Raw genomic sequence first — 25,192 nt, 5'->3', positions numbered from 1 at the left:
GGCGGTGCGGAGCCACCGCGGCCGCCTCGCCTCACCGTCGACGGCGGAACCGCGTCCCGTCGGCCGTCGGTTGGCCGTCGCAACTCCCACCTGGCTACTGCGCCTCCCAGGTTCCTGCTCAAGCGCGCGTGGCGCACCGTCTCCTCCCCTCTCCGCTCGCCACCCAAAAATAGCCGGAGCCGGGAGAGGACCGGAGGCTGACGGGAGGAAGAGGCATAAGGGCACACGCGCCGCTGCCTCCGCGCCTCCCGCTCGCCCCATTCCCTCCCGTCCTCACCCGCGCCCATGGCGCCGGCCTTAAATCCCCCGCGCGGCCATCTCCGCCGCTTCGTTTCGTTTCACCCCCCTCCTCCATGTCCCTCCGCGACCCCGATGCCGCGCCGCCAGACCCATGTACGTAATATGAGCTATCCACTGATCGGATGATGAGCATTTTCTCGATTCGTTCTTGGCTCTTCCTCTTGTTGATGACGATTGATGCTTCGTGTTAAATCCGTCCGCTGATCGGTTGCTTGTTACTGCTGCGCCTCAGCGAGGCGGCGGCCGGACGCCGTCGAGTGGCTGCGCTCCCTGTTCCCGGACGTGCGCCTGCCGCCGCAGGCCACCGACGACGACCTGCGCGCCGCGCTCGCCAATGGCAGGCTGCTCTGCGCGCTCCTGCGGCGGCTCCTGCCCGGCGCGCTGCTGGACGACGCCACCTCCGATAACCTCGGCAGGTTCCGCGCCGCCGTCGAGCGGATGGGCGTGCCCAGCTTCAGCGCCTACGACCTCGAGAGGGTAATCGAGCTGCCTTCTTCTTCCTCGTCAATGCCTCGGCATTCAATTTGTTTCCTTCTCAGTTGACGCTGGCGGCGATTCATCAATCCAACTGTCCGTCTAGGGGGAACTGTCAGCGGTTGTTACCTGCGTTCTTGCTCTGAAGGACCGGTTCTCGTCGCGCCTAGATGAAGACCACCGCAGCTCGACCTTCCTCACCAGGTGTGACAGCGAAGGAGGCCGGAGGAACATGGAATCTAAGCTGCAAAGGGTACTGTCAAGCCCCGTGATGTCAGGTAAACAATAATCTCCTGTTATACTCGTCACTGCGACAGAGTTATGACAATGGCAACTGTCTCGTTTACAGAATAGGTTCAAATTGCTTCTCAAACAATTTTTTTCTGTTATATACTTCCTTTCAGAGCCATACTCTCCTTCCTTTGGAGCCGAAGCCTATTCTCCGTCACGGGTATTTCAGCCGAAACAAGGATATTCTGATCTACCTGGTTGTAAAATTTCAGACTTGATGAAATCTTCCAGCTTGGAGGTAAGTGCCTTGCAGCAATCTTCACCTAAAAAATAAATAGAGAGGATTTTTTTTTGTTCTTCCGCGCCAACTTGCCATTCCAATAGTATTGACTGCCTAACATATTTATGCAGAATGCTCCCACCCAGTCACTTTTGGGTGTTGTGAACAGCATCCTTGATGAGAGCATCGAGAGGAAGAATGCACAAATACCTTATGTAGGCTTCTCAAAAAAATCAATGTAGTCATTTTCTTCTTTCCACATCTAAAAGGATTTAGTGCTATATGTGTTAACACCTTTCCTTGTATAAATGAATGTTAAAATTGCATTGTAGCGCACTGCTTGCCTTTTGAGGAAGGTCATAGTGGAGATTGAAAGGCGTATTTCTACTCAGGCTGGGCATATACGAAACGTAAGATACGTAACTGTTTTTCTTTGTTGTGCCATTGGATTTGTCCTATGTGATTTCTTACTTGTCTGCAGCAAAATAACCTGATTAAAGCTCGCGAAGAGAAGTATCAGTCACGGATAAGAGTGCTAGAAGCCCTGGCTTGTGGGGCACGTGGGCAAACACATGTAAATTCTTGTACCTTCTCTGAGCCAGTTATGTATATGAATGAGGTTTGCAATAGTTTTATAGACTAGTAAGTTTTTCTTTTCAAGATCGTGGTATCACCATCAAATGGTTAAATAATGAGACAATGGGAGTTCCATCGGAGCTTAAAAATAATAGCAGAGATTACTGAGTTCTCTCTCCGCTTAATGCGAATAATGGCCAACCATTTATTTGAACAAGTATTGCTTCAGCATCAATTGAGCAATTCAATTCATGGAAGTCCACTTTTATTATGCAGGTAGAGAGAGACAAACTTGAAGGCAAGGGGCAACTAGCAGAGGATGATATGGCTAGATTAATGCAGTACGAGGAAGACTTGGTAAGATTGATGAAAGAGAAGGAAGATATGATTTGGTTGCTGAAAGAGAAGGAAGATATGATCAGGTTGCTGAAGGAAAAGGAAGATATGGTTAGACTGTTGAAGATAAAGGAAGACACGGGAAACTTGAATAATGACAAAGTAGATAGGTTACTTAAGGAGAAGGATGATACTGTAGTTAGATTGACAAAAGAGAAGGATGAAATGGTTCGGTTATTGAAGGATAAGGAGGATATAATTAGGCTAATGAAGGAGAAGGAAGGCATGGTTAATGTGAAAGATGTCTCAGTTGAAGATACACAAAGAGCAACAGATGAGAGCAAACGGCTACTTAAGGAAAAGGATGCTATTGTTGTTCAATTGACAAAAGAGAAGGCAGACATGATTAGATTGTTGAAGGAGAAGGAAGTTATAATTAGAATAATGAAGGAGAAAGAAGATATGGTCAACTTAGCTGGTGGTGCAGTTAGCGATAGGAAGCAAGAAATAGATGACGATAGAGACAGGTTGATCAAGGAGAACAATGATGCCCTTGCTAGGTTAACAATGGAGAAGGAAAATATTACTAAGTTGCTAAAAGAGAAGGAGGATGTGATTAGATTGATGAAGGAGAAAGAAGATAAAGCTGTCATGAAGAAAGACAATGTTGAAGACAGAAAACAGGCAACAGTTGAAGATGCAGATAGGTCAATGGAGGAGAAGGGCGACATAATTAGGCTGATGAAAGAGAAGGAGGATTATAGCAATACAATTATGAAACTTAAGCAGGAACTGCAATCATTAAGATCATCACATGAGGAGAGCTGCAAATTGTTAGAATCTAAGAAGGGAGATGTAGTTAAGCTTCTCACAGACAAGGAAATGAATGAAAATATAATTTTGAAACTCAAGCAAGAACTTGAGGCAACCAAAAAGTTGCATGAGGCACAAAGTCAGCAACTAGAGACCAAAGCTGCCAAAGTAAGTAAGGAGTTGGAACAGAGGATAAAAGAAATAGAGCTCATGTTAGAAGATTCTACCAAGAGGAGAATAGAACTTGAGGAATCAGCTGAATCTAGAATCCAATTTTGGAAGCAGAAGCAAATAGTGGTAAACAAATTTGTTGGTTTGCAAATAAAGAATGCTCAGGTATTAGTCAAACCACTTCCTTTCCTTTTTTTCTTTATATTTTGGGTGAATATCTGTATTCTGAACATAAGTGAACAGTGCTCTGTTTCATCAGGATTTGAGGCTATCTTCTGTTTCCATTAGGCATGAAATCCTAAATTGTCAAAAAAGATGGTTTGAAGAACTAGCAGGCCTTGGTGAGATTAAAGCCATGCGACTAATTATGGCCTACCTTGTCTTAATGTTCTTTTTTCACCAGTAGGTCAGCATTAAAATTTCAATTTAATTTTCAACAGGACAAAACCTTAAGGTGGTCACAAATACTGCGGAAAAATATCATGCAGCTCTTGCAGATAATAGAAAATTATTCAATGAGATCCAAGAACTGAAAGGTTCCTATTTCAACTGCATCCAATAGTTCCTTTTGTCTGGTTATCTGTATTAACATAATATTGTGCAAGCAAAATATAGTAGCTTCAAATAGCATCTCTGAGCAGGAAATATCAGAGTTTATTGCCGGATAAGACCTTTTCGACCCTGGGAGGATGAGAAGTCCACTTCAGTTGAACATATTGGTGAGAACGGTGAACTGGTTTTATCAAACCCTACAAAGAAAGGAAAGGAAGGAGGAAAGAATTTCACATTCAACAAAGTTTTTGGTCCTACAACTACACAAGGTGCTCATGACAATAAAATCCAACAAATTACCTGCTTTTTAATCTCTTAAGTTGTAGCAAATTGCATATTTCATGAATAGTGTTATATCGTATACATTTGTTTTCTTATCCTTCTTTTTTTTTACAGATATGGTCTTCAAGGATATTCAACCACTAATTAGATCTGTTCTTGATGGCTACAATGTTTGCATTTTCGCATATGGCCAAACTGGATCAGGAAAAACATATACTATGGTATGAAGCTGTCAGGACTGAAGTCTTTCTGTCTGTTTGGATTTTCTCTGCAATGGGGGGCATGTTCACAATACTTTGTTTTAATGAATTTCTCAGATGGGACCTGAAAACGCTGATGAGAAGGAATGGGGTGTCAATTATCGAGCACTGAATGATCTTTTCAATATCTCCCATGATCGGCGAGACACAATTAAGTATGAACTTGGCGTTCAAATGGTTGAGATATACAATGAGCAGATCCGTGATCTCCTTGGTACTGGTGGTTCACAGAAGAAATATCCTTCTTATTCAAGACCTGTTTCAGTATAGCTTTTCCACTTAGTGGAAGAATGCACGTTTTCTATGCAAGTCCTGAAGTCCTTAACTGCTATTAGTCCACTTTGGTTATACATTATAGTTTCCTTAAGTAATACAATATAAAAACTTGCAAAGTTTAGTTGGTTACACTATTTATATCCTTTTCAGAATCTATTGTCATCATACTGCTTGTACGAATTCAATCCATTACTTCTTGCTGACTGAAGTGATGTAACAAACCCTTCATTTTCCTTAACTGGCACACACTAGGGATCCAGAATACCACCCAGCCCAATGGACTCGCAGTTCCCGACGCAACAATGTGTCCTGTTAATTCGACTTCTCATGTTATTGAGCTAATGCAAACAGGGCACAACAATAGATCCATGAGTGCAACAGCCTTGAATGAGAGAAGCAGCAGGTCTCACAGGTAAGTTATTATGCTGCTTATCTTTTTCTGTATAAAGAAACCTTCTTACCACCTTTTTCCTTGTGCAGTGTTGTGACCATCCATGTACAAGGCCAGGATTTGAAAACAGAAAACACTTTGCGTGGCGCTCTGCATCTCGTGGACCTTGCTGGCAGTGAAAGGGTGGACCGATCTGCGGTTACAGGAGACAGGCTCAAAGAAGCACAGCACATTAACAAGTCTTTGGCTGCTCTTGGGGATGTTATATTTTCTTTGTCACAAAAGAATGCTCATGTACCATACAGAAATAGCAAGCTTACACAAGTCTTACAAACTTCTCTGGGTGATCTTCTTTGCTAAAAAAATTAGTTTGCATTACATCATAATTTGTACATAGTTTGTTGACAAAAAAAGTGTCCATGTGTAGGTGGGCATGCAAAGACCCTAATGTTTGTGCAAGTCAACCCAGATGTTTTGTCGTACACAGAGACTTTAAGTACACTGAAATTTGCTGAACGTGTGTCTGGGGTGGAACTAGGTGTTGCACGGATCAATAAGGAGGGAAAGGATGTCAAAGAACTAATGGATCAGGTAACCTTTTTTCTCTTTTCCTTCACTTATTATATCCTTGTTAAGGAGATTGATATGAAACATGTCAGCATAATGGCTTTTATTTTCTAATGTGCAATGAAATAAAGAATGACCTGTTCAAAATTTTGTTATGTCTAGGAAATTGAATTTGATCCTCAAGGAAACATACAATTACTGATATCTAATGTTTCACCTTGCAGCTTGCGCTGCTCAAGGATACCATTTCAAAGAAGGATGATGAAATTGATCGGCTGCAACTACTCAATAGTAGTAACTCCCGACCAAAGTCCACGAAACACGGTGACTCCCTGTTGAAGCATTCATCCTCTTCTCCAGGCATGACGTCCCTAGGAAAGGTGGCAACCTTTGGCAGTGGGGCTGCTTCTGATCTTGACAACTTCTCTGACACCAGTGACAGGCATTCTGAGGTTGGGTCCCTGCTCTCAACTGATGAAAATCAACAGCTGGGTCAGAGCTCTGCTAATCCTGAGGTTTCTGCCCTCGGTGATGTTGAATTAGACGGAAGGTTAAGTGATGTGTCAGATGGTGGTATATCAGCAGGTGCAGAAACTGACAGTTCAGTGAACAACGTTGTGGATCAAGAACAAGAGAAACCATCTAGTGCTGGAAAAGAGCGGTTGTGAGTATTTCCAGTTCTCTTTAGTCAACTTGCTAATATTTTTGCTCCTTTGACATCTTTAGCTCTTGCAAATTCTGCAGCAAGTGGTTTCCATGGCCTGGTTGTCATCTGTAACTTGTTCATTCTTTCTTATGTAGAGTTAAAGCAGTAAATCGAGTCCAGAAGCTTACAGTCCCAAAAGTAGGTCAAGCATCAAGCTTGCGGCCTAAACCAAGAGATCCTTCTGTTCCTAAATCTTCAGGTAAGATGCCTCTAAGTTTGCACTTGTATTATAGCTTCGTTTTCTTAGAATGCGAAGCTTAAGGAGCTGGTATTTCTGTTAAATGGATCTGGGTCTGACTCAATAGTTACAGATGATTGACTTGTGTTCTGATTTCTGAATATAAGAATGTTCATAGAATGCACCAAAAAATATACCTATGGAGGGTGACATTTGTTTGTACATGGATTTGACTATATGCTTCGCTTGTATTGACAAATATCATGGTCATCTAGACCAAGTTCAATTAGGCTATTTCATAATGAGTGCATAAAGCGGGCCATGAAAGAATTTATCTACAATATGCAATGCAACTTACCAACTCCTGATGCAGCCAATCTAGTCTAGTAATCGGATAAAATTTCATTGAATTTCTTGAGAATGTATGCGACTCTTGAACAACTCATGGAAAACTAAACAAAGAATGGTAGTCACGCTGTCCTTGGTTTTCACTCCCAGAGGCTATTCAAATCCATAGATTCTCTGTGCGTTTTCTTTTTCTAAGTGAACGTTATCTCATATTCTATGTCTTATTTTGAACGATTTGCAGTGGCAATAGCTACGCGAAAAAGTACAACCACTCAAGCAACTGCCCCAGCAAGAACTAGCAGCACTTCAAAACGAGTACCATAGGTTAAGATCAAGACACTGATGATTTGGCAAAACCACTTTTCACATTTTTTTTTTGTTTTTGTCTTTTGGAAAGGTTTTTCTTCTTGGCATGATATACTACCAGTTAGAGTGAATTTTGTATCAGGTGGATAGGTTGCTGTTGTTATTTCATCTCTGCAGTGAGGATATCGTCTGTTAAGCATGTAGTATTGTGTATCACTGTGATGTTAGCATGTTACATCGTGAGATGCCTGTGTTGAACGTGTTAGTAGAAAAAAATGAAGAAATTCGAAATAATCAAATTGAATGCAAGTCTTGACTGGCTTTTACAAAGTATTCAAGTTCATAATTTCATATCGTGGTGTAGTTCAGGTTCAACAGTACCTACAATTTTATAAATGCTATGCAAATCTATTGCACCTAACTAAATTCAGTTATTTCTTCGTAAGATTAAATAGATGGTCCCTTCTTTTTGTTGTTCTCAACCGTTTTCCTCCATAATCCACAGATGATTTGGTCCTGCCAAACTTAATCCACCAAATTTAGCAAATGTAATTGTTGCTTACAAGGATTGCACTGTTGTACAAGTGTAACCGCTTCATCTCATTGCAAAAGAGTACAAGAGTATAAATAGAGATGGCAATGGGTACCTGATACCCGAAACCCAGCGGGTTTTTACTCTATTAGGGTACGGGTACGGGCTAATATCTATACCCGTGGATTTCTTAATGGGTGATAATCTGTACCCAGCGGGTACGCGGGCATGGGTATGGAATCGTAGCACCCGAACCCGCAAACCCACGAGTTTTTAAAACTCGATATAATATAAAGAATGCAGATCATATACTCATTTTATTATGGGCCAATAACTTTGTTTTGGAACTTTGATGTCTAATGTAGTGAACTAGTGGTGCCATGCTAGGAATGGTGGACAGTAACTGGATATTAATCTAGCTGTGAACTTATGATGTCTGATGTGATCAATGGTGTTATGATTTGTGAAACACTCTATCAGTCTTATGGTTGATGTTTATCATGTATTATTGTCTCAATTTTATGTATGTGTCTATTAGCTGATACATCTGAGTGGTTGAGTACTTAACAGATTGTTGGGCACGGGCAGCCTGCGGGTACCCGCCACCCGTGCGGGTACGGATTTGGGACATAATATGTACCCGGCAGCGGGTATGGATTTCTTAGCGGGTGTATTTTATCCTGACGGGCACGGGTATGGCAAGCAGTACCCAGCGGGCGCGTGCCCGTTGCCATCTCTAAGTATAAACCATGCAATAGAAGGGTTTATTATAGCTCCATAGCTATACAATTACCAATAGATAGTGCACCTGAAACATAATCGTGCCCCAGGTAGAACTGGGTGGCCAGGGTTGGTGACATGCTTCCTCATTATTTGTAGGCCTTCAAAATCATGGCGCCCTTTCAGCGCTTTAGTAGAGGCTTTTCAATTAAAGATAGGAGAAAAAGCAGTAGCATATATTACAACAATCACTTAAATTTGATATCGCATGCCATCACATCCTATTTCTAGCAAATAATACAAAATTGAACGGTGCAAAAGCTGACAAGAGGATATGCAAAACTGTATTTACTTTATTGGGGCTTAAATATAGTACCACTGAATCAGATCATTAACTTTAGTCTAAATATCTCTACCAAGAACCACAGCTGAATAACATGCCTAATACATTACTAATAAACAACAACTGATGGCAGATGACATGGAATTTGCCTACTTAACAGTTGCTGTGCCATTGATGAACTCTCGGTGTCGCTTACAGAGCATGAGCAGTTGCCTGTTCCTCTCTCATAAAAGTCTCCCAAGCATCTTGGTGAGATCCCTTCAAGTTTGCAATTTACAGCGCAAAAGTTGCAGGCAAAGCTGCCAAAGGAATTAGGCCTTTGCAGCCACCTGCTTCGCACCAACTGCAAAGAACTCAGTGATGATCTCAAGGGGCATGCCCTTTGTCTCGGGGACCTTAAGGAAGACGAAAACAAAGGAAATCAAGCAGACAACTGCGTATATGCCAAAGACGCCTGCTAGGCCAATAGCATTCAGCATCACAGGAAGGCTGTAGGTGACGATGATGTCTCCAATCCAAAATGTCAAGGCGCAGATGGCAATGCAAAGGCCGCGGACCCTGGTTGGAAAAATCTCTGCACATAGAATGTTGGGGATGGGACCAAAGCCCATGACGAAGCAGCAGAAATAGATGATGACACTGACTGTGGAGAGCGCCGCATGGGGCACTGTACCCAAGTCAACAACATTGGATACAACCAGGACAACTAAAGATGCAATCAAAATTGGAATTGTGCCTAGCAGCAGAAACCTGCACAAAGGGAAGCGATGTATCATATAATGTCCTTCAGGCGCATTTCGCAAATTTCTGGTAAGGGATAATACTAAGACAATGCAATGAAAATAAACAAGTTACCTTCTTCCAGAAAGATCCATAAGCCTCATGGCTAAACCAATGCTAGGAAGCATCAATAAGGTAGTGAGAGAACTGATCAAGATGGATGCTGATGCCGAGCTGAGACCAAGATTGGAAAGAAGAACTGCCACACCAGCTTGCTCAAGAATTTGTGGAGTGTAGTAGAGAACCCCATTTATTCCAGCAAACTAAACATGGGAGGCAAAGTTAGTAGGCTATTTTTAATAATCCTACTTATTAAGCTATCAATATTGGAACAACCCAATACAGAATATGATGAATTTGTCTATAAGAAGAGTTATGGTTGAATTAGTTACTTGAAAGTTAATTTCTTCCCTTTTTTGTTTGGGTATAGAATAATGCGAGATGGTTCTATAAGATAACAAGCGAAAGTGATTAAATTAGCTCTACCTGTTGAAGGATCTGAATTCCCACACCGACTAACAAGGCACGCCTCACACCAGGTTCAAACAAATCTTTCCAGCTTGGGCCTTTGGCAGCTGCCTCAGATGGGTGAATCATGGCCGGACCAGACATGCGCCGTTCTGTAAGATCCTTCGAGTAAAGTGCTGGCTGGCTTACTAAAGCAGCAGCATGTATGAACTCGCCACCCTCAGGAACATCGCCTCCACCAGGGAGTGAAACAATCGAGCCTCTTCTTGAACCAGGAACTCCTTCTTCGTGCAAGTAGATTCTTTTGAAACCACCTTCCTTCTTACCATCCTCACCTTCTCGCTCTGACCACTTCCATGCAAGCTGCCATCCCCCACCAATACCAGTGCTGTTCACACCCTCTCCGCCCTCCCCCAGGAGGCTTGGCCTTCTCATGCTCAAAGAACTTCCACGGTGGCCATGGTGTGCGATGTCCTTCCCTTCCGCACTTGTAGTCTGCCTGGACAGCAATGGGCTGTGGACATTGTCTTCATAATCACCTCCTGCACCATCTGATGCATATTCTTCGTCATCCCTGTGAAGATTCTCTTCATCCCACTGCTCATTTTTGGTATGCTGATCTGTGACGCTGAACATACTTCCAAAGTTTGGAAACAATGTGCTCCTCATGCTTCCTCCAGCTTGAGGCATGTTCTCATGGACACTCCCAAAAAGTGTGACAATCGGATCCACAAGGGGTACACTCGGGTTCACCATGCTGCCATGACGAGATGCGAGAGAAAGCACACTTCCAAGCATGCTGGGTCCTTTGGAAGGTCGAGCAATCCATGATTGCCCTGCTTCAGGACCATAAAGTGTGATCTGTTCCTTATCACCATCAGCAACGTGATCATCAGCTGGCTCGGTGGCAGGGCCGATGATGTACTCTTCAATGGAGGTATCTCCTCCAACCGCCAACCCTTCAACAAGAAGGGCCATTTCACCTGCAAAATTGCACACTTAGAATTATCAGTTTTTGGCCTTTTTGTGTATGCCACTGTTAGATAAATAAACGTGAATAAACCAGAAACTTATACAACTTGATTGAGCCTTGGAAATTCTATCCAGCTCATAACTTTCCAAACTTAGCAGATTATACAAAGAGAAGAGCTCTAGTTGCATCTATTAGCCACAGTGTCATCAATGTATTTACTAAAAGAGCAAAAGAAGAATGGAATCGCTTAACTTTTTTACGTGCCTAGTACATACATCTCCGTAAAATAACTATACATAAAATTTCAAATATATATAAGATGTCAAGCAAACTGAAACATCTAGCTCTTCAAGCATCTATGGTTAAATTTTTGCAATCATCATTCTGCGAATTTTCAACTGATTTTTTATTTTTTGCAAGACAAGAAAAAACCTAAAATTCTATACCATTCATCATATAGTGCAAACACATACCAATTCAGAATTTAACCAACGACTCAGTATTACTAGAGACAAGAGACCAACAACTAGCCTCTAGTGAGGTAGAACTCTAGGTGAAATGAACATCAATTATTTTTAGCAAAACAGACCTGAGACATCATCTATCCCACGTAATTTTTGCAGAACCTTCTTGGCTTCTGCCATCCTCCCTTTGCTGACAAGCCATCTTGGGGATTCAGGCAGATAGAATATTGTCAATCCAAAGAAGAACAATGAAGGTATGGCAAGCACCCCAAGCATAATTCTCCAGTCAGGTGATGGCAACAGTGACATCCCAAACACCATGCAGTATGACAAGAACATTCCTCCTGAACCACTGAACTGTGGCAGTGTATTCAGCAAACCTCTAATCTCTGGAGGAGCTGTTTCTGAAATGTATAAAGGCACAAGCGTGACAGCCAAGCCAATACCAAATCCATCTACAAGACGCGCCAGCAGCAGGACATAGACATTAGGGGACCATAGCATGATGAGGCTGCTGCAGAAGTACAGAATTGAGGAGAGGATAAGCATAGGGCGGCGGCCGATCCAGTCTGATACCGGCCCAGAGAATGTGGTGATGATAGTGGCACCAATGAGTGACATGGCCACAATTAGCCCCTCCACAGTGGGCTCGCTTTGCAATTTGAATTCCTTCTTTATGTACAGAACAGCACCTGGAGAAGATAATTGTATTGTCAATGACCCCACCAATATTTCAGGATTAATCATCGCAAAAGATAATAATTGGACACCACATAACCAAGAATTAAACGGTTCTAACAGATCAAGCAGGATAAAGCTAGTATCATTACAATTCTGGGAAAAATTCTGGGAATACTTTTCTTAATTGACAGAGGTAGGGGTAAGGTTTTTCTGAGAATAAAATAGAAACCAACAGAATTCTGTCAAAGCACTTCTGTGAGAATTCTACACATGATCTGATAACTAGTACCGAGCAACATCCGATCTGAGTTCCCTAGGAACTGATCTGACGGAAATATAAGCACGACTATACGAGAGTGAGAGGCGGCATATACATGCCTGGCAAAACCAATCTACCGAGAGCACAAGATTACCTGCAATGGTGGCATTGTCCCACCCCTGCAGCAGGTTGCCGATGGAGGCGGCGATTGCGACGAGCACTGCCCCCGACATCTTTCTTGGTCCTCCAACAAAGGCCCCTGCAACCGCGAGACGCAGCTCAGAACGAACACATCGAAGCAAGCAACCAGCACAGCAGAGGGGAGATACCAAAATTTTTTGCAGAACTCGAGCACCTTAGCTCTCAAGAAGGAGGAGGCAGCGGCGGAATCCAACCAAGGAGTGACGGGAGGAGCTGCGCCCTCCGGTTCAGATCAGAGGCGACGGGCGGCTCGAATGGGAGCCAAGAGCCGCTCCCCAATCGACGTCTGTGCTCCCTGCCCCCTGCTCCCTGCCCCTGGCTGGCAATAGAATAGGAGGGGATGGGGGAGTAGAAGCAGCAGCAGGCAGCCAGGGTCCCTGCGCGTGAGGACAAAACGGCTCAGCGGGAGGCGAAGCAAGTGCCCCGGCGCCACATGGGGACGACACGAGAGCGACGCCCGCACCGCAGGTGGTGTGGTAGCCGGTAACAGTAAAGAAACGCGACAGCGCGAGTTCACGCCTTCCCCAAGCGTGGCCGCGCCACCGCCGCCGCCACCGCGAAACAAGGGGAAGTTAAAAAAAACGGCCTTTCCGCGACCGGCGGCGAGATCCCCTCGCGAACGCGCCCGAGAAGCCCAAAGACCCCACCTTTCCAGCGAACAAGGGGGCACGCAGCACGCGCAGGCACGGGGGAGCAAGCTGCCACCGATCTCCTCTCTTCTTCCCCCTTGCGAGCAGCGGCACATGCACAGGAAAGATTTGATTTTTGAGGCCGGCGTCGCGCCAAGCGATCTGCCAGGAACCAGCCGGAACCGATCTGTCAGCCGCCGGACTGTTGCGACCGCATGGAATCCCCTGGAACTCTGGCTTGTTTTTCTTTTCCTCGGCGATAGGTGGAGCTGGAGCTGTGCCAGTGTAACAGCCCGCTTCCAGATCGTCGCTGCGTGGCTGAGCTGCTGCGGAATGGACAAAACGGCCGCAGCGTTTTTTAAAACGGCGAGAGGAAGGTGACAGAAATAAGAAATTCACGGTTGTTTGGTTTGGTTTGTTGTGGAATGATAAATGACTCTGTGCTTCCAGCCGTCAAAAAAAAAGGGGAATCCGACGAACAGCTGGAGGCATGGAGCGTGACTGCCGAGTTTTCTCAGCTTAACTGTCCATTTCTTGGGATCCAGAAAAATCTAGCTGTGCTGGTCCGTGTTATTTTGTGTTGGTAGGGATCAACGGTCAGAATTTGCTACTGACTTTTAATCCGTAAAACAATGATGTGTGCTAACCTGCACTGAGAAAGAAGCAGCGATCGTCAGATTTCGTTGATGCATTCGAAGAAATAAAGTGGGATCATCTTGGGAGATCAACTACTGATGCCATGCAACAACCTGAGATGAGAACATTGGCCTACAGTTAGATTTCGTCGGGATACAAAGTGAGAGCCTCGTGAAAGAAGCTGCCGCGTCTGCCTCGCCGCCCCCAGAAGCAACGGCCACCTTTTCAGCTTCAATTGACAAGACCACCCCCGGCCCAGGAACAAACACACGTCGAAATCCCATGTTCGGCCTGATTCCCCGCTGCAATAATATGGCTGTTTGATGCAAACGCCTCTTTTTTCACTAGTCCGAATCGAAAGCATCAATAAAGTTGCATCCGTGAGCTCCTCCTCTGGTTGGTGCAGATCGAAAGCAATGTTTCGTACACGTCTCGGTCAGAGCTTGCTGAGATTTTTTCCATTTCAATCTTACTATTACCAGACTCCTTCGAAGCCTCCACGTAAACCCACCACCTAGAAATCCTAGGTGGACACTTAAAAAATAGAAAAATTATAGAAATTCTCACAAAAATTAGAAACATTCAGCTATCAATCCGACAACTCTAATCATAATAGTCATTTGGTCCGTTATCTTTCCTAATAAATTAACCACCTCTGCTATTATGAAAACAGACTAAATAACCCTCTAACCATATATCTAAATTACCCAACTCTATTATTATAAAAAAACTTAAAGTAGCCTCCTAATCTTCGTGTAAAATACTCACCTATGCTATTATAATAATGATGCAAATAACCCCTTAAATTTGCATATAAATTATCCAATTATATCATTATTAAAATTTAAAGTAACCCCTAAATCTGAATCTAAATTATATAATTATAACAAAATATTAAATTAAATCAATATAAAATCCTAAATTACTATTTCTATCAATATTAATATATTATTTATATTATTTTTTATAAAAATACCACGTACGATGTGTATCACCATGTATTCATGTATGATCATGTATTCATATACGATGGAAGAGATAAGAATATGAATTTACAAACAAATAGTTTAATTAAATATATATCAAATATACATATGGGTATGTGATGCAAAATGAAATCTATTGCAACTAGATAATAATAAATATATATTTAGAGTATATGTTAGAATATTTAATACATGAAAGAGGACGCGAGATATATAATTATAATTATTAGCTATAAGGTTTATTTTTATATTAATTTTAATTAGTTTATGTAGGAGCACGAGTTAATAGGCTAGTTTTCTCATATCGAAAGTAAAAGGCAAGTAGCTTGTCCAGGGAGGGAGAGTGACCTGTCTCCTGTAGCCAGAGTGCTGCGAGTGCCTGGGGGGAAAGCAGAAGCAGAGGGAGCAGGCAGGTGTTTCGTTTTCGGGATTCATTGCGAGAGATGATGCCCCGAAATGAGCGGTGAGTGGACCAGAGAATGATTCGTGGGCTGAAAGCAAAAGCGCGGTGACGGGGCCATTTGAGGATCTACTACAATACACATCGGACAAAAAGATGGTGTCATGCTGCCATCAGATCAGATCTCTGAAACAAACGGAAGATTACTGGTGCCATGCTTATTCTCGCTGTAATGCAACGTCCTGTGTACATCGTCAGGTCAAGAAGCCTGATCGAATTGGCTCATGGATGGATTCAGTAAAGAATCCTAGGACCTCAGTAATCAGTACAAGTAGCAGTTGCTGTACACACATATACAGATGAAGATTGTTCTGGGTGAATGAACAGTCTAGAGGGAACTGGCATGAGGAGCACATCCTGACAAGATCCAATAAGATCAGAAGCGCAGAAGCATATGCTGCAGATGGATGGGCCGAACAGAACGCATCGGCATGTGTACCACCCGGCAATCCAATCATTCATGCCGAAGCAACTCAAGCACACCATGTGTCGTGTTGCGCCACCATGCATCTTCAACGCTTGAACAAGAACAGCAAAATCCTCAGAAAAAAAAAAAACCACACACACACACACGCTTGAACAGCCGTTTGCCCGGACCATGGCCAGAGCATCTACCACGGCGAGCCGGCGATGGTGCGCCGTCGTGAGGCCTGAGAAATCGCCGAGCTGAGCTGCAGGGCCGGCCGGCGTCCAACGCTGACGGAATGAGCCGTCAGCAATAATTGTGGAATCTCTCTCGCTGCGTTACATCAAATCATTTGGCCTGCAGGGGCGGCGATATTTCCTGAGTGGGGGCGTCCCGATCGCCGATTCGCCACCGGCGTGTCCAGGGGATCCTCTCCTTGGATTCTTGCGAGAGCTCTGCTCAGCTCATGACAACGGCCTGCCGATCCGATCCCCAAGCTAAGCTAAGCTAAGCTAAGCTAGCATCCAATGACCTAGTGCCAATGGTCTCCAACATAACATAGTACTCTGGAAATTTCGGTACTGCATTATTAAGAGGATCAAGTATTAAAGTCTGATAGCTTTTATTTTGTTTTTTTATATATTTTATTTTTTTAATAAAAAAGGAGGAGGTCGTTGTCTCTCGCTGGCAAATTATGGGGAGACCAGTAGCAATGGCCTCGAAAGCGAAACGAATGTGACCTCAGTTTACAAAAAACGGAAGAGAAAAAGAAAGAAAAGGATGCATACAGGGTGCTGATGGCGAGCTCAGCCAAAGCTTTTCCTCCATCATTTTAGATTTTTTGGTATTTCTGGTTTATTCTGCATTCCACACCATTGATCGATATCGCACCGCCGAATATAGTCTCACCTCGATCGTCGCCGCTGCAAACTTGCATCTGCAAGCAATGGGAGATCCGATCAAGGCCTAGGACAACTAGGACAGCGCTGCCTACCTCTGCTAGGCAAGTTGTTCCATGGGCCATGCATACTTCTGGCTTTGCCATGGCTAACTTGCAGCTGAAGCTGGTTGAAGACCTTGCATAGTTGCAGATGGAGATTCTAGGTTCTAACACGGCCACCCAATTATTCCTCCTTTCCGTTTTCCTCAAAAGAAAAAATCATGGAAGTTAGGATAGTACTAGAAATTAAACCTCTCCCAGCTTATGAACTTTGTCCAAGTGGTAACATAAAATAATCTCGATGTGTATCCCCTCAAGCACAGATATCCCTCAAACTACAAAACTAAAAATGGGTCACCCGGTAGCTTAGCGAGTAAGAAAGCTTGGCTTTTAGACAAATTTTCAAAAGAAAATAAAGCGAAACCATCGCATAGTACGCGTACGCATTAAATTTTTAATTTGAGAAAAAGGTGGACCGGATTTGAATGCTCTACTTTTACTCTGAAAGCAATAATTATTCAAAGTGAATCATGTGCCATGCAAACAATTGAAACCATGAATAAATGGTTGCTTAATTATTTTATTGCAATACACATAATGCAATCTCCAATAATCACATGTTTACAAATGCTTCTGCACATGCTTAGGCCTGCTGCTGCCAGCAGGGCACACACAAGACACATCTGCATGCATGGTTCACGGTGGCGTGGATCGGGATCTCTGTCCGACATGGATGCGTACATGCAGATGAGCTCATGAGCAGATGCAGTCGAGTGATCGAGTGTCGTCGATGGAAGCAGCAGAGACAAAGGGCCCTTTCAGGAACGTGGCGAAGCTGCTGCTCTCTTTGTTGCGAAATTCCGTATCAGACCGGCACATTATTGTGCCCTTCGCGATGCGGTCAGTGGTAACGACGGAAAGGATGCCAAAGCAAGTGCACACCACTCCATCATCATGAGTTCTCAGTGATACGCAGCTGGCTGGACGGCCTGGACCCAGCAGTAAACAAGTTTATACTTTATAGATTCATAAGTATGTACGACCTTTAGGACATAGTTACTACCAGAAAACGGAAATTTTATAAGAGCAGGAAATACTCATAAAAATAGCCAAAACCGATATGAAAATAATATGTGATGGCTAACTCTCATGGAAGTTCCCTCACGAATCGGGCGCCACGAAAATAATATTTCTATGGGAGTCAACCGCCGGGATCTATTTTCATGGCGAGAATTTAAATGATGACCTCCACGAAAATATATTATGCCATCAGATCCCCATGATCATTTTCATGAGAGCCAACCATCACGAAAAAACCATCACAAATGTTTTTCGTGTAGGCGTATAACCCTTGTGAAAATTCATTTTCCTCTCCAAGCAAAAATCATCACAAAATACATTCATACCATCACGAAAAACTGCCAAACCAAAGGGCAGATTTTCATTTCATGAGCGTTCATGCTGCCACAAAAATAATGAAGTAATTTGCTTGTTCAGAATGTCATGGTCTCATAGAGTATAGTAGAACGTTTTTTCCAAAGAAAATGCATGCTATAATATAGATACGTGCGTCTGCAAAACAAAAACTTGCAAAAATAATGTGCCCATCTATGCGCATAAATCAAACTTTTCATGTCTGTTGTAATCATCTTCGCATTTTGAAACACTGAGAAAATAAAAGTATATGAGTTTATGTTCCCCGCCAAAAAAAATATATTGGTGTTTTTTACCTCCGCATATAGAAAAAGGTATTTTTGTTCTTTTGATAAATCATCCCCATCCTGGTGTATGTATGTATACCTTTGGAAGGCCCAACTGGACAAGCAGCCCATATAGGAGTTTTTTAAAAAAGGGGATTAAAAAAAATTAAAATTCGTAAAAGGGGTGCCAGTTGGGAAAATTTTGAGAAATGGGTGCCTCCCGCCCGCTGAACGGGCGGAAAGGGTGGGCGGGAGGTTCGAAAAAAATTTCCAGGGGCCTCTTCGCGAATAAGAAAAGTTTCTTATTCGCGAAGAGGTCCCTGAAGCAGGCCTCCCGCCCGGCCAGTGGGCGGGAGGCCACCCGCCCGGCCAGCGGGCGGGAGGTCCCCCTCGTATTTCAAACTCAGACTTCTATACTTCGTAGAATTTACTTCGTAGAATTTATGTTTCACAAGCATTTTGAAATTCAGACTTTTTTTAAATACAAAATTTATTCACCATACTCTTATGTGTGCATATAAAATTTTAATTCAATTTTACGAAGAAGATTACAGTATCTAAAACTCGTACGAAGATAGTTAAACGATAACGTTTTGCAACGTAGAATCCAAATATCTGTCTTCAGTCAATGCGGCAAATATTACAAATACACATCCAGGTGTGATACAATCTCAACGCGGCAAATATTACACATGAGCAAACAACGTTCAAATAAAATTGCAACTAAATGATGCCTGATGACGTACTAGCACTCGATCGGCGACGTCTCCCACTCCTTGATGCAACCGGAGGTCTTCCATCTGTAGCATGACCTGTAGGACCAGCTTCAGCAGAACTGGGGCCAGCATCATTGTTTGGACAACGTTTATACGTGTGTCCAATCTGATTACATGCACTGCAGCGCTGTATCCTCGGACGGAGCTCTGACTCATCCATATCATTACGAATACGCCGTGTCTGACGGCGCCCTCTCTGAACCCGTGATGATCTTGGGTCTGGAATATATATAACAGGATTCGCTGTCTCAGTGAACGATCCAACCAAACGGAACCCATAGATCTCATACTACCAGGTGCTGGCAATTGTCTCCTTTCTGAAGTAATGGGAAACATGTATATCGACAGGATGTCGAATATCCGCACAAGCAGCCATTACATGAGAACAAGGTAAGTGCAGCAACTTGGGCCTCATGCATGAGCAACAACAAGTTTCATCAAACTTGAGAATGCACTCCTTTACAGCAGTTTGACGTCTCATGCCATGTCGCGCCCTGTCTTTAGGATGCCATGTCGCGCCCTGTCTTTAGGAGATACCTCAAACTTGAGCTCCTATGTTCCACATTGCCGTACATGGTGTAACCGGGCGCTTTCTGCCTTCTTAGTCATATATTGTGTTACCATGAATCCAAAATTTCTGTCAGGATCTCGCATGAATACCTGATTTTTAGTGAACCGGTCCCTAAAGTAATCAGTACAACCCCGGACAATGAATTCCACAATTGCAACCAGTGGAAGCCCACGAACACCTCGCAGCACCCAATTGTAAACCTCGGCGAAGTTGGTGGTCATTATGTCGTACCTTGCACCATCGGTATCATAAAGTAACGTCCACTTCTTCTTGGGTTCATTCTCAATCCATTCAGAAAAGTTTTTCACCACTGAGCCAGACCTTCTGCGAGTACGTGCAGTATCTGTTGGCAAAGGACACAAAGCCTCTGCTTCATCATGTGCAGTTATGTTTTTTGATGCGTCCTCGGCTCTTTTCTTCCCGATCAGTTCATCAATTTTCTGCCACTGCTTGTTAAATTTTTGCTGATTCGTTTCCTTGCATAGCCTCTTGAACATATCCATAAGGTGCTTGTTCTTGAATTGCCTGAAAAAATTTGCACCGATATGTCTCATGCACCACCTACTACGAACATCACGCCACTTGGGCGGCTCTCCGGTCTCCACACACCCCTGCTGCAAATCTACTATTGCTCTCAGTATGCCGGCGTGACGATCATGAATCAGGCAGACATCTTCTCTATCCCGAACGACTGCAAGCTTAACCTGTTTCAGGAACCAGTACCAACTGTCCGTGTTCTCACTCTCAACAAAAGCAAAAGTAACAGGCAGCAATTGATTGTTTCCATCTACTCCAATAGCTGTCAGCATTTGCAATCTATACTTTCCTGTGAGAAAGGTCCCGTCGATGCACAGGAGAGGTCGGCAGTGATGGAATGCGTTAATACATGGACTCAAGCTGAAAAAGACTCGCTGCAATGTGTAGGGCGGACCTTCTCCTCTGTCTAGAGTTTTCAGGTCATAATAGCTTTCAGGATTTCTCTGACATAGGACGGCCAGCAATCGAGGAACATTACCATATGCAGCCTCGAACGTACCAAACCTCATCTCCAACACCTTTTGTTTTGCACTCCACGCCTTGCTGTACGAGATGGTATACTTGTACTTTTCCTGAATATACCTGATAATAGACTTTGCTTCATATGACAAGTTGTCTACTATCGTCCTGTACATCTCATTTGCGATGTATTGCGACGTGAGGTTGCGATGGGTCTTCTGCACCCCAGGCAAATGACAAGTGTGCTGAGTGACAATGGAGCATTCCCAATAATCTTTTCATTTACCCTTATAGGCATGCACCCGCCATGGACAGCCCTCCTTCACACATACCACATCGTACTTACGAGATTTGCACTCGACTATTTTAAACTCTCGCATAAGAGATAGAGACCAGCACTTAACAGCTTCCTTCACCTCTTCAATTGAGTGGTACCTCGCACCCTGGATAATTTCATTTTCCCTGCAATCCGAAAGCCAGCTAGATCCGTCATCTACGACAAGATGACTGAAGTCGCTGCTTACCCAATCTTGAGGCACATCATCGGCATCATCAGACGAATCGGCATTCATTGCTTCGTCCAATTCACGTTCTTCGTCTTGCAGCTGTTCAACAATGAAGGGTATGTTCTCCCCCTCATCAGCCACGTATTGAGGTGCTGCGGTCCCATCTACCTTAATGTTTGCCCCCTCAACTTCTTCATCAATATTTTCATCCCCCGGAGCAGCTTCAATGTTTATCAAAGGGTTCTGGTGCACACTGACAAGGAGTACCAGTAGCCATTGCCAATGACTTGCATTTTGCAGATAATTTAACCGGTCCTCGTTGCTTGCAAGTGGCATCAGCTCTCAGATCAAAGCGTGAGTGGTACGATTAATGACGCATTGAACACTCACGGTGTGTGTCTCCTAATTAATCTTTAATCCCCTCATTAACCAGTTGCATACGGATTCAAATGTCCTCTCGTGCGGTCTGGTAATTCCTCTGACCGCACAGTTGAATTCACTTAAATCTACCCCATTTGGCCCATAAATCACATTTCCTTCTCCGTAATATATACTGAAAATACCCTTCTCGGAAGACATATCTGAAAATACCGCACAGTTGAATTAACTAGTTATACTACATATTAATACACAACGACGACCCTAAGTTTCAGCGATTCTCAGATTATATTTTACAAATTCTAAACTATTCAGAATATCAATTATACTAAAAACAAATAAAAATACTAAAAACTATTCAAAACATAACTATTCTAAAAAATATTTCCTAGATTATAGTTATTTTCAAGTAATTATACAGCTAGAATGAGAATATACCTCCAAATCGACGTGTGAATAGGGCTTCGCCGCTTCCTCTTCTCTCTTCCTCTCCTTTCTTTCTTTTTTTCTGATTTTTGCTGAATAAAATAAAGTTTTTGGGGCTGGTAAGGGCTTATATAGCCGGGGGGACATCCCGCCCGACCGGGATGCCCCTCAGGACAACATCCCGCCCTTTGGATGGGCGGGATGCCCCCGCCTGCCCCGGCAGGGACCTTTTCGCAAATTAAAAATTCGCGAAGAGGCCCTCGGGGAACGTCCCGCCCATTGGATGGGCGGGAGGTCCCCGGCCCCACGTCTCCCGCCCAATCAGTGGGCAGGAGGTACCCATTTTTCAAAATTTTCCCCACCGGCACCCCTTTTCCTAATTTTATTTTTTTATCCTTTTTTTTAAAAAACTCGCCCATACAGAGGTCGTCTTGAGTGCCAAGCCCAATCGAAAGCATGGTCTCAAATCAAAAAAGAAATAGCCCAATCGGGAGCAGCCCATCCATCGATGGCCGTCTCCTCGCCTTCTCCTCCTGCAGTTCTGCCCTTCCCTTCCACCACACTGATGCGTGCAAAACGTGGCCCCTTGGACCTTGTCTTGTAGTTGTTGGAGCGTGAAGCTGCCTGGCATATTTCTCGGAGTCGGAGCATTCGAGAATGGGATTCATCATGCCTGTGGACCTTGTTGTACGGGGAGTGCAAGTGTTTTGGGTGGTGCTATAGCTTCAGCTGCCGTGTGTGTGTGTGTGTAACTCTCACTTGACCGTTCTGGTGTACCATGCACGTAGCTAGTGGAGGATGCATGTAGTACAAGGATTGGGGTTAAGATTAAGGTTAGAGGGAGGATTACGGATTGTAGTTAGTTAGGGTCAATGTGCAGAGACGGGGCTATCTTGCGAGATGATGGAGGTGAGGCGCCATGGCAAAATTGGCAATGTAGAACGGCCGTCTAGATGGTGGCGGGCGATATGGAGATGATTATAGGTGAGCAACAGAACGGCACATTGGATGAATAACTTTAGCAGAAGAGAGTGTCGTTTCTTAGTTTCCATAGTAAAAACTGAGAAAAAGGGAAAATTTTCCACTCCATGAGAGATGGACTTTTGATATGATCTTATCAAGTTATCATCACGATTCTTCCAATCAAAGAAACTCTTAAGGTCAACTAACCACACATCTGCACAGTAGCACGAACAAACACCAAGTACAATGATGAACTCTTGCCAATGAAATGATTCTTCAGGAGATCAGGCCGGGCCGCCAGCTACGAAGACCGCGGCCGCCGCTGCCGCCGGCGGCGAGCGCAGACCAGCTGGAAGAACTCGTGAAGGCAGTGGCGGTACAGGGAACCGAGGAGGTCGTGGAGCTCCGGCAGCAGCGCGGTGAGGTTCCGGCCGGACGGCGCCAGGGCGGGGAAGGGGCACAGCAGGATGCCCACCGCGAACATGGACGCCGCCGGCAACATGACGGTATCTCCAGCCTCGCCGTCAATCGGCCGGCGTGTCACACGTGTGTGCGCGCCCACGGGGTGCGGGTGTTGCGTGTGTGTGCAGTGTTAGCTTGCCCCTTGGAGAGCATTTTGTAGCCGCAGATGAAGTTGTTATTTCGCACATGCAGACATGCTTGAACTGCAGGTGAGACCAATGGTTGTGCTGGAGAGCTTTTTTTTTTTGGTTTCTTTTAGCGTCCATTTTGTTGTGAGGTCAGCGTTGGTCTGGTGATGTATCCAACGAGCATAGCTTCCGATTAATGATATGTTCCAAATAGTTATGAAGGTTTTAGCTAATTTTCTAACAGCATTGCTAGGTTAACAGAGAGTCATTCTCTGTTTGCTAAGAAGTTTTAGTCACAGGTCTGCAATATGGGAACTCAGAATAAAGTATCTTAATTTATAATCAAGAGATCAGATCATATTGTTGAGAATTCAGGGGGAGTCACACTCACGGTTAGTTTATTTTTCCCGCTACTAATATTGGGCTAGTGGTTAATCCTAGGTGAAGGTTAAAATGGTTTACGATATTAGCTCTAATATTTTGGGGATTAGTGGAAGTAATTTTTTAATAATATTTTACCCTTTCCCCGGATAATGCAGTTGATTACTATATTACTGTGTCTTAAGGGCTTACCAATCAATGGATATATAAAAAAAATATATACCACGACATTTATGCAACTAGCTAGTTCATTTAACATGGAACTTTTATCTTGAGTATACTGTCCATCATTTTTTTCCTCAAGCCGTTTAAGCTTTTTGTTGCGTTCGTGGGTGCATGGAAAATCTACACTTCTCATGAACGTTGTTGTTAGCCACAAGGCACTGATCTTCCCCTCAAACACCAAGCACATGATAGCCCTGCTCCACCACCATCTTTTGTCCCGGACGACTTCACACCACTGAATCTGCCACCACCCTTGACACCCTAACTTGCTTTTTGTTAGGGTATCTCAATGAAGCCTTTGCCCCAGCACCCCACCTGGTGTTACTCCATGGAAAGTATTACAAGCAAAGCAATCTGACCAGATACAATAATCAGGTTACGAGTTATGAAAGTTTTAGCTAATTTTCCTCCAGCACTGTTAGGTTAACAGAGTCATTCAGCCATTCTTGGTTTGCTCGACAATTTTAGTTACCGTGTTGCAATACAGGAATTCATAATAGAGTGTCAGTAATTTATAATCAAGAGATAATATTGTAGATAATTCAGGGGGAGTCACACTCATGGCTAGTTTATTTCGTGCAACTAATACGGGGCTATGGTTTAATCCTAAATGAAGGTTCAAATGGTTTACGCGATACTAGCTACTATAATATTTAGGACATTTGGGACGTTAGTGGAAGTAATTTTTGGATAATGTTTTACCCTTTTCCCCGGATAGTGCAGTTGACCTACTACTATTGCTTACCAATCAAAGGGGTATATAACAAAAGTATACCACAGCATTTGTACAACTAGTTCATTAGCATATTGCTTTATATATTCTGAAGTATATTGCCCACCCTTTTTTTCCTCAAGAGTTTATGCTTTTTGATGCATTCGTTGGTGCATGGAAATCTACACTTTCAAGAATGTTATTGTTAGCCACAAGGCAAAAGAGATAAGAAATACAGGAAAATGTGAGGGATACAGAATAAAAATAAAATAGGCTATGTTTACATAAAGTTAAGGTGTTTTTGTGGGCTAACGATGTTTAATTTCTGCACGCCCTTCCCCTAACTTCTCATCCCGAATCTGCTATCACCACTCATTACCCTAACTTCCCTTTTTGTTGGGCTACATCTCCATGGCGCCTTTCTCCCGATAACCTAAATTGGT

The 25,192-nt window shown here is 43.6% G+C and overlaps 2 protein-coding genes across 4 annotated transcripts; one reads left to right on the top strand and one right to left on the bottom strand.

The window, feature by feature from the left end:
- On the top strand, nucleotides 1–7,356 carry LOC112876433 (kinesin-like protein KIN-14D). The gene is made up of 19 exons (XM_025940550.1): nucleotides 1–393; nucleotides 533–777; nucleotides 881–1,052; nucleotides 1,179–1,303; nucleotides 1,417–1,500; nucleotides 1,618–1,695; nucleotides 1,767–1,859; nucleotides 2,138–3,346; nucleotides 3,441–3,522; nucleotides 3,622–3,717; nucleotides 3,823–4,002; nucleotides 4,130–4,236; nucleotides 4,333–4,511; nucleotides 4,799–4,963; nucleotides 5,032–5,285; nucleotides 5,370–5,533; nucleotides 5,734–6,173; nucleotides 6,311–6,414; nucleotides 6,983–7,356. Exons 1-19 carry the CDS (start codon nucleotides 354–356, stop codon nucleotides 7,063–7,065), a joined length of 3,900 nt encoding a protein of 1,299 aa, XP_025796335.1. The 5' UTR covers nucleotides 1–353; the 3' UTR covers nucleotides 7,066–7,356.
- A 1,276-nt stretch (nucleotides 7,357–8,632) lies between these two features.
- LOC112885092 (monosaccharide-sensing protein 2-like) lies at nucleotides 8,633–13,431 on the bottom strand. 3 transcript variants are annotated; one of them, XM_025950776.1, is made up of 7 exons: nucleotides 13,116–13,431; nucleotides 12,623–12,845; nucleotides 12,422–12,526; nucleotides 11,453–12,019; nucleotides 9,909–10,873; nucleotides 9,498–9,685; nucleotides 8,954–9,392 (listed from the first exon to the last, which is right to left on the bottom strand). In XM_025950776.1, exons 3-7 carry the CDS (start codon nucleotides 12,498–12,500, stop codon nucleotides 8,954–8,956), a joined length of 2,238 nt encoding a protein of 745 aa, XP_025806561.1. In that variant the 5' UTR covers nucleotides 12,501–12,526; nucleotides 12,623–12,845; nucleotides 13,116–13,431. The 3 variants fall into 3 exon arrangements, with proteins under 3 accessions (XP_025806567.1, XP_025806561.1, XP_025806556.1); XM_025950782.1 differs by lacking the exons at nucleotides 12,623–12,845; nucleotides 13,116–13,431 and adding an exon at nucleotides 12,597–12,615 and having other exon boundaries at nucleotides 8,633–9,392; XM_025950771.1 differs by having other exon boundaries at nucleotides 12,623–13,431.
- Between the last annotated feature and the right edge of the window lie 11,761 nt (nucleotides 13,432–25,192).

This window comes from Panicum hallii, chromosome 1 (assembly GCF_002211085.1).
Source record: "Panicum hallii strain FIL2 chromosome 1, PHallii_v3.1, whole genome shotgun sequence".
NCBI classification, from domain to species: Eukaryota; Viridiplantae; Streptophyta; class Magnoliopsida; order Poales; family Poaceae; genus Panicum; species Panicum hallii.
The sequence above is the reverse complement of the archived record's forward strand: the minus strand, read 5'-3'. Positions and strand labels throughout refer to the sequence as shown.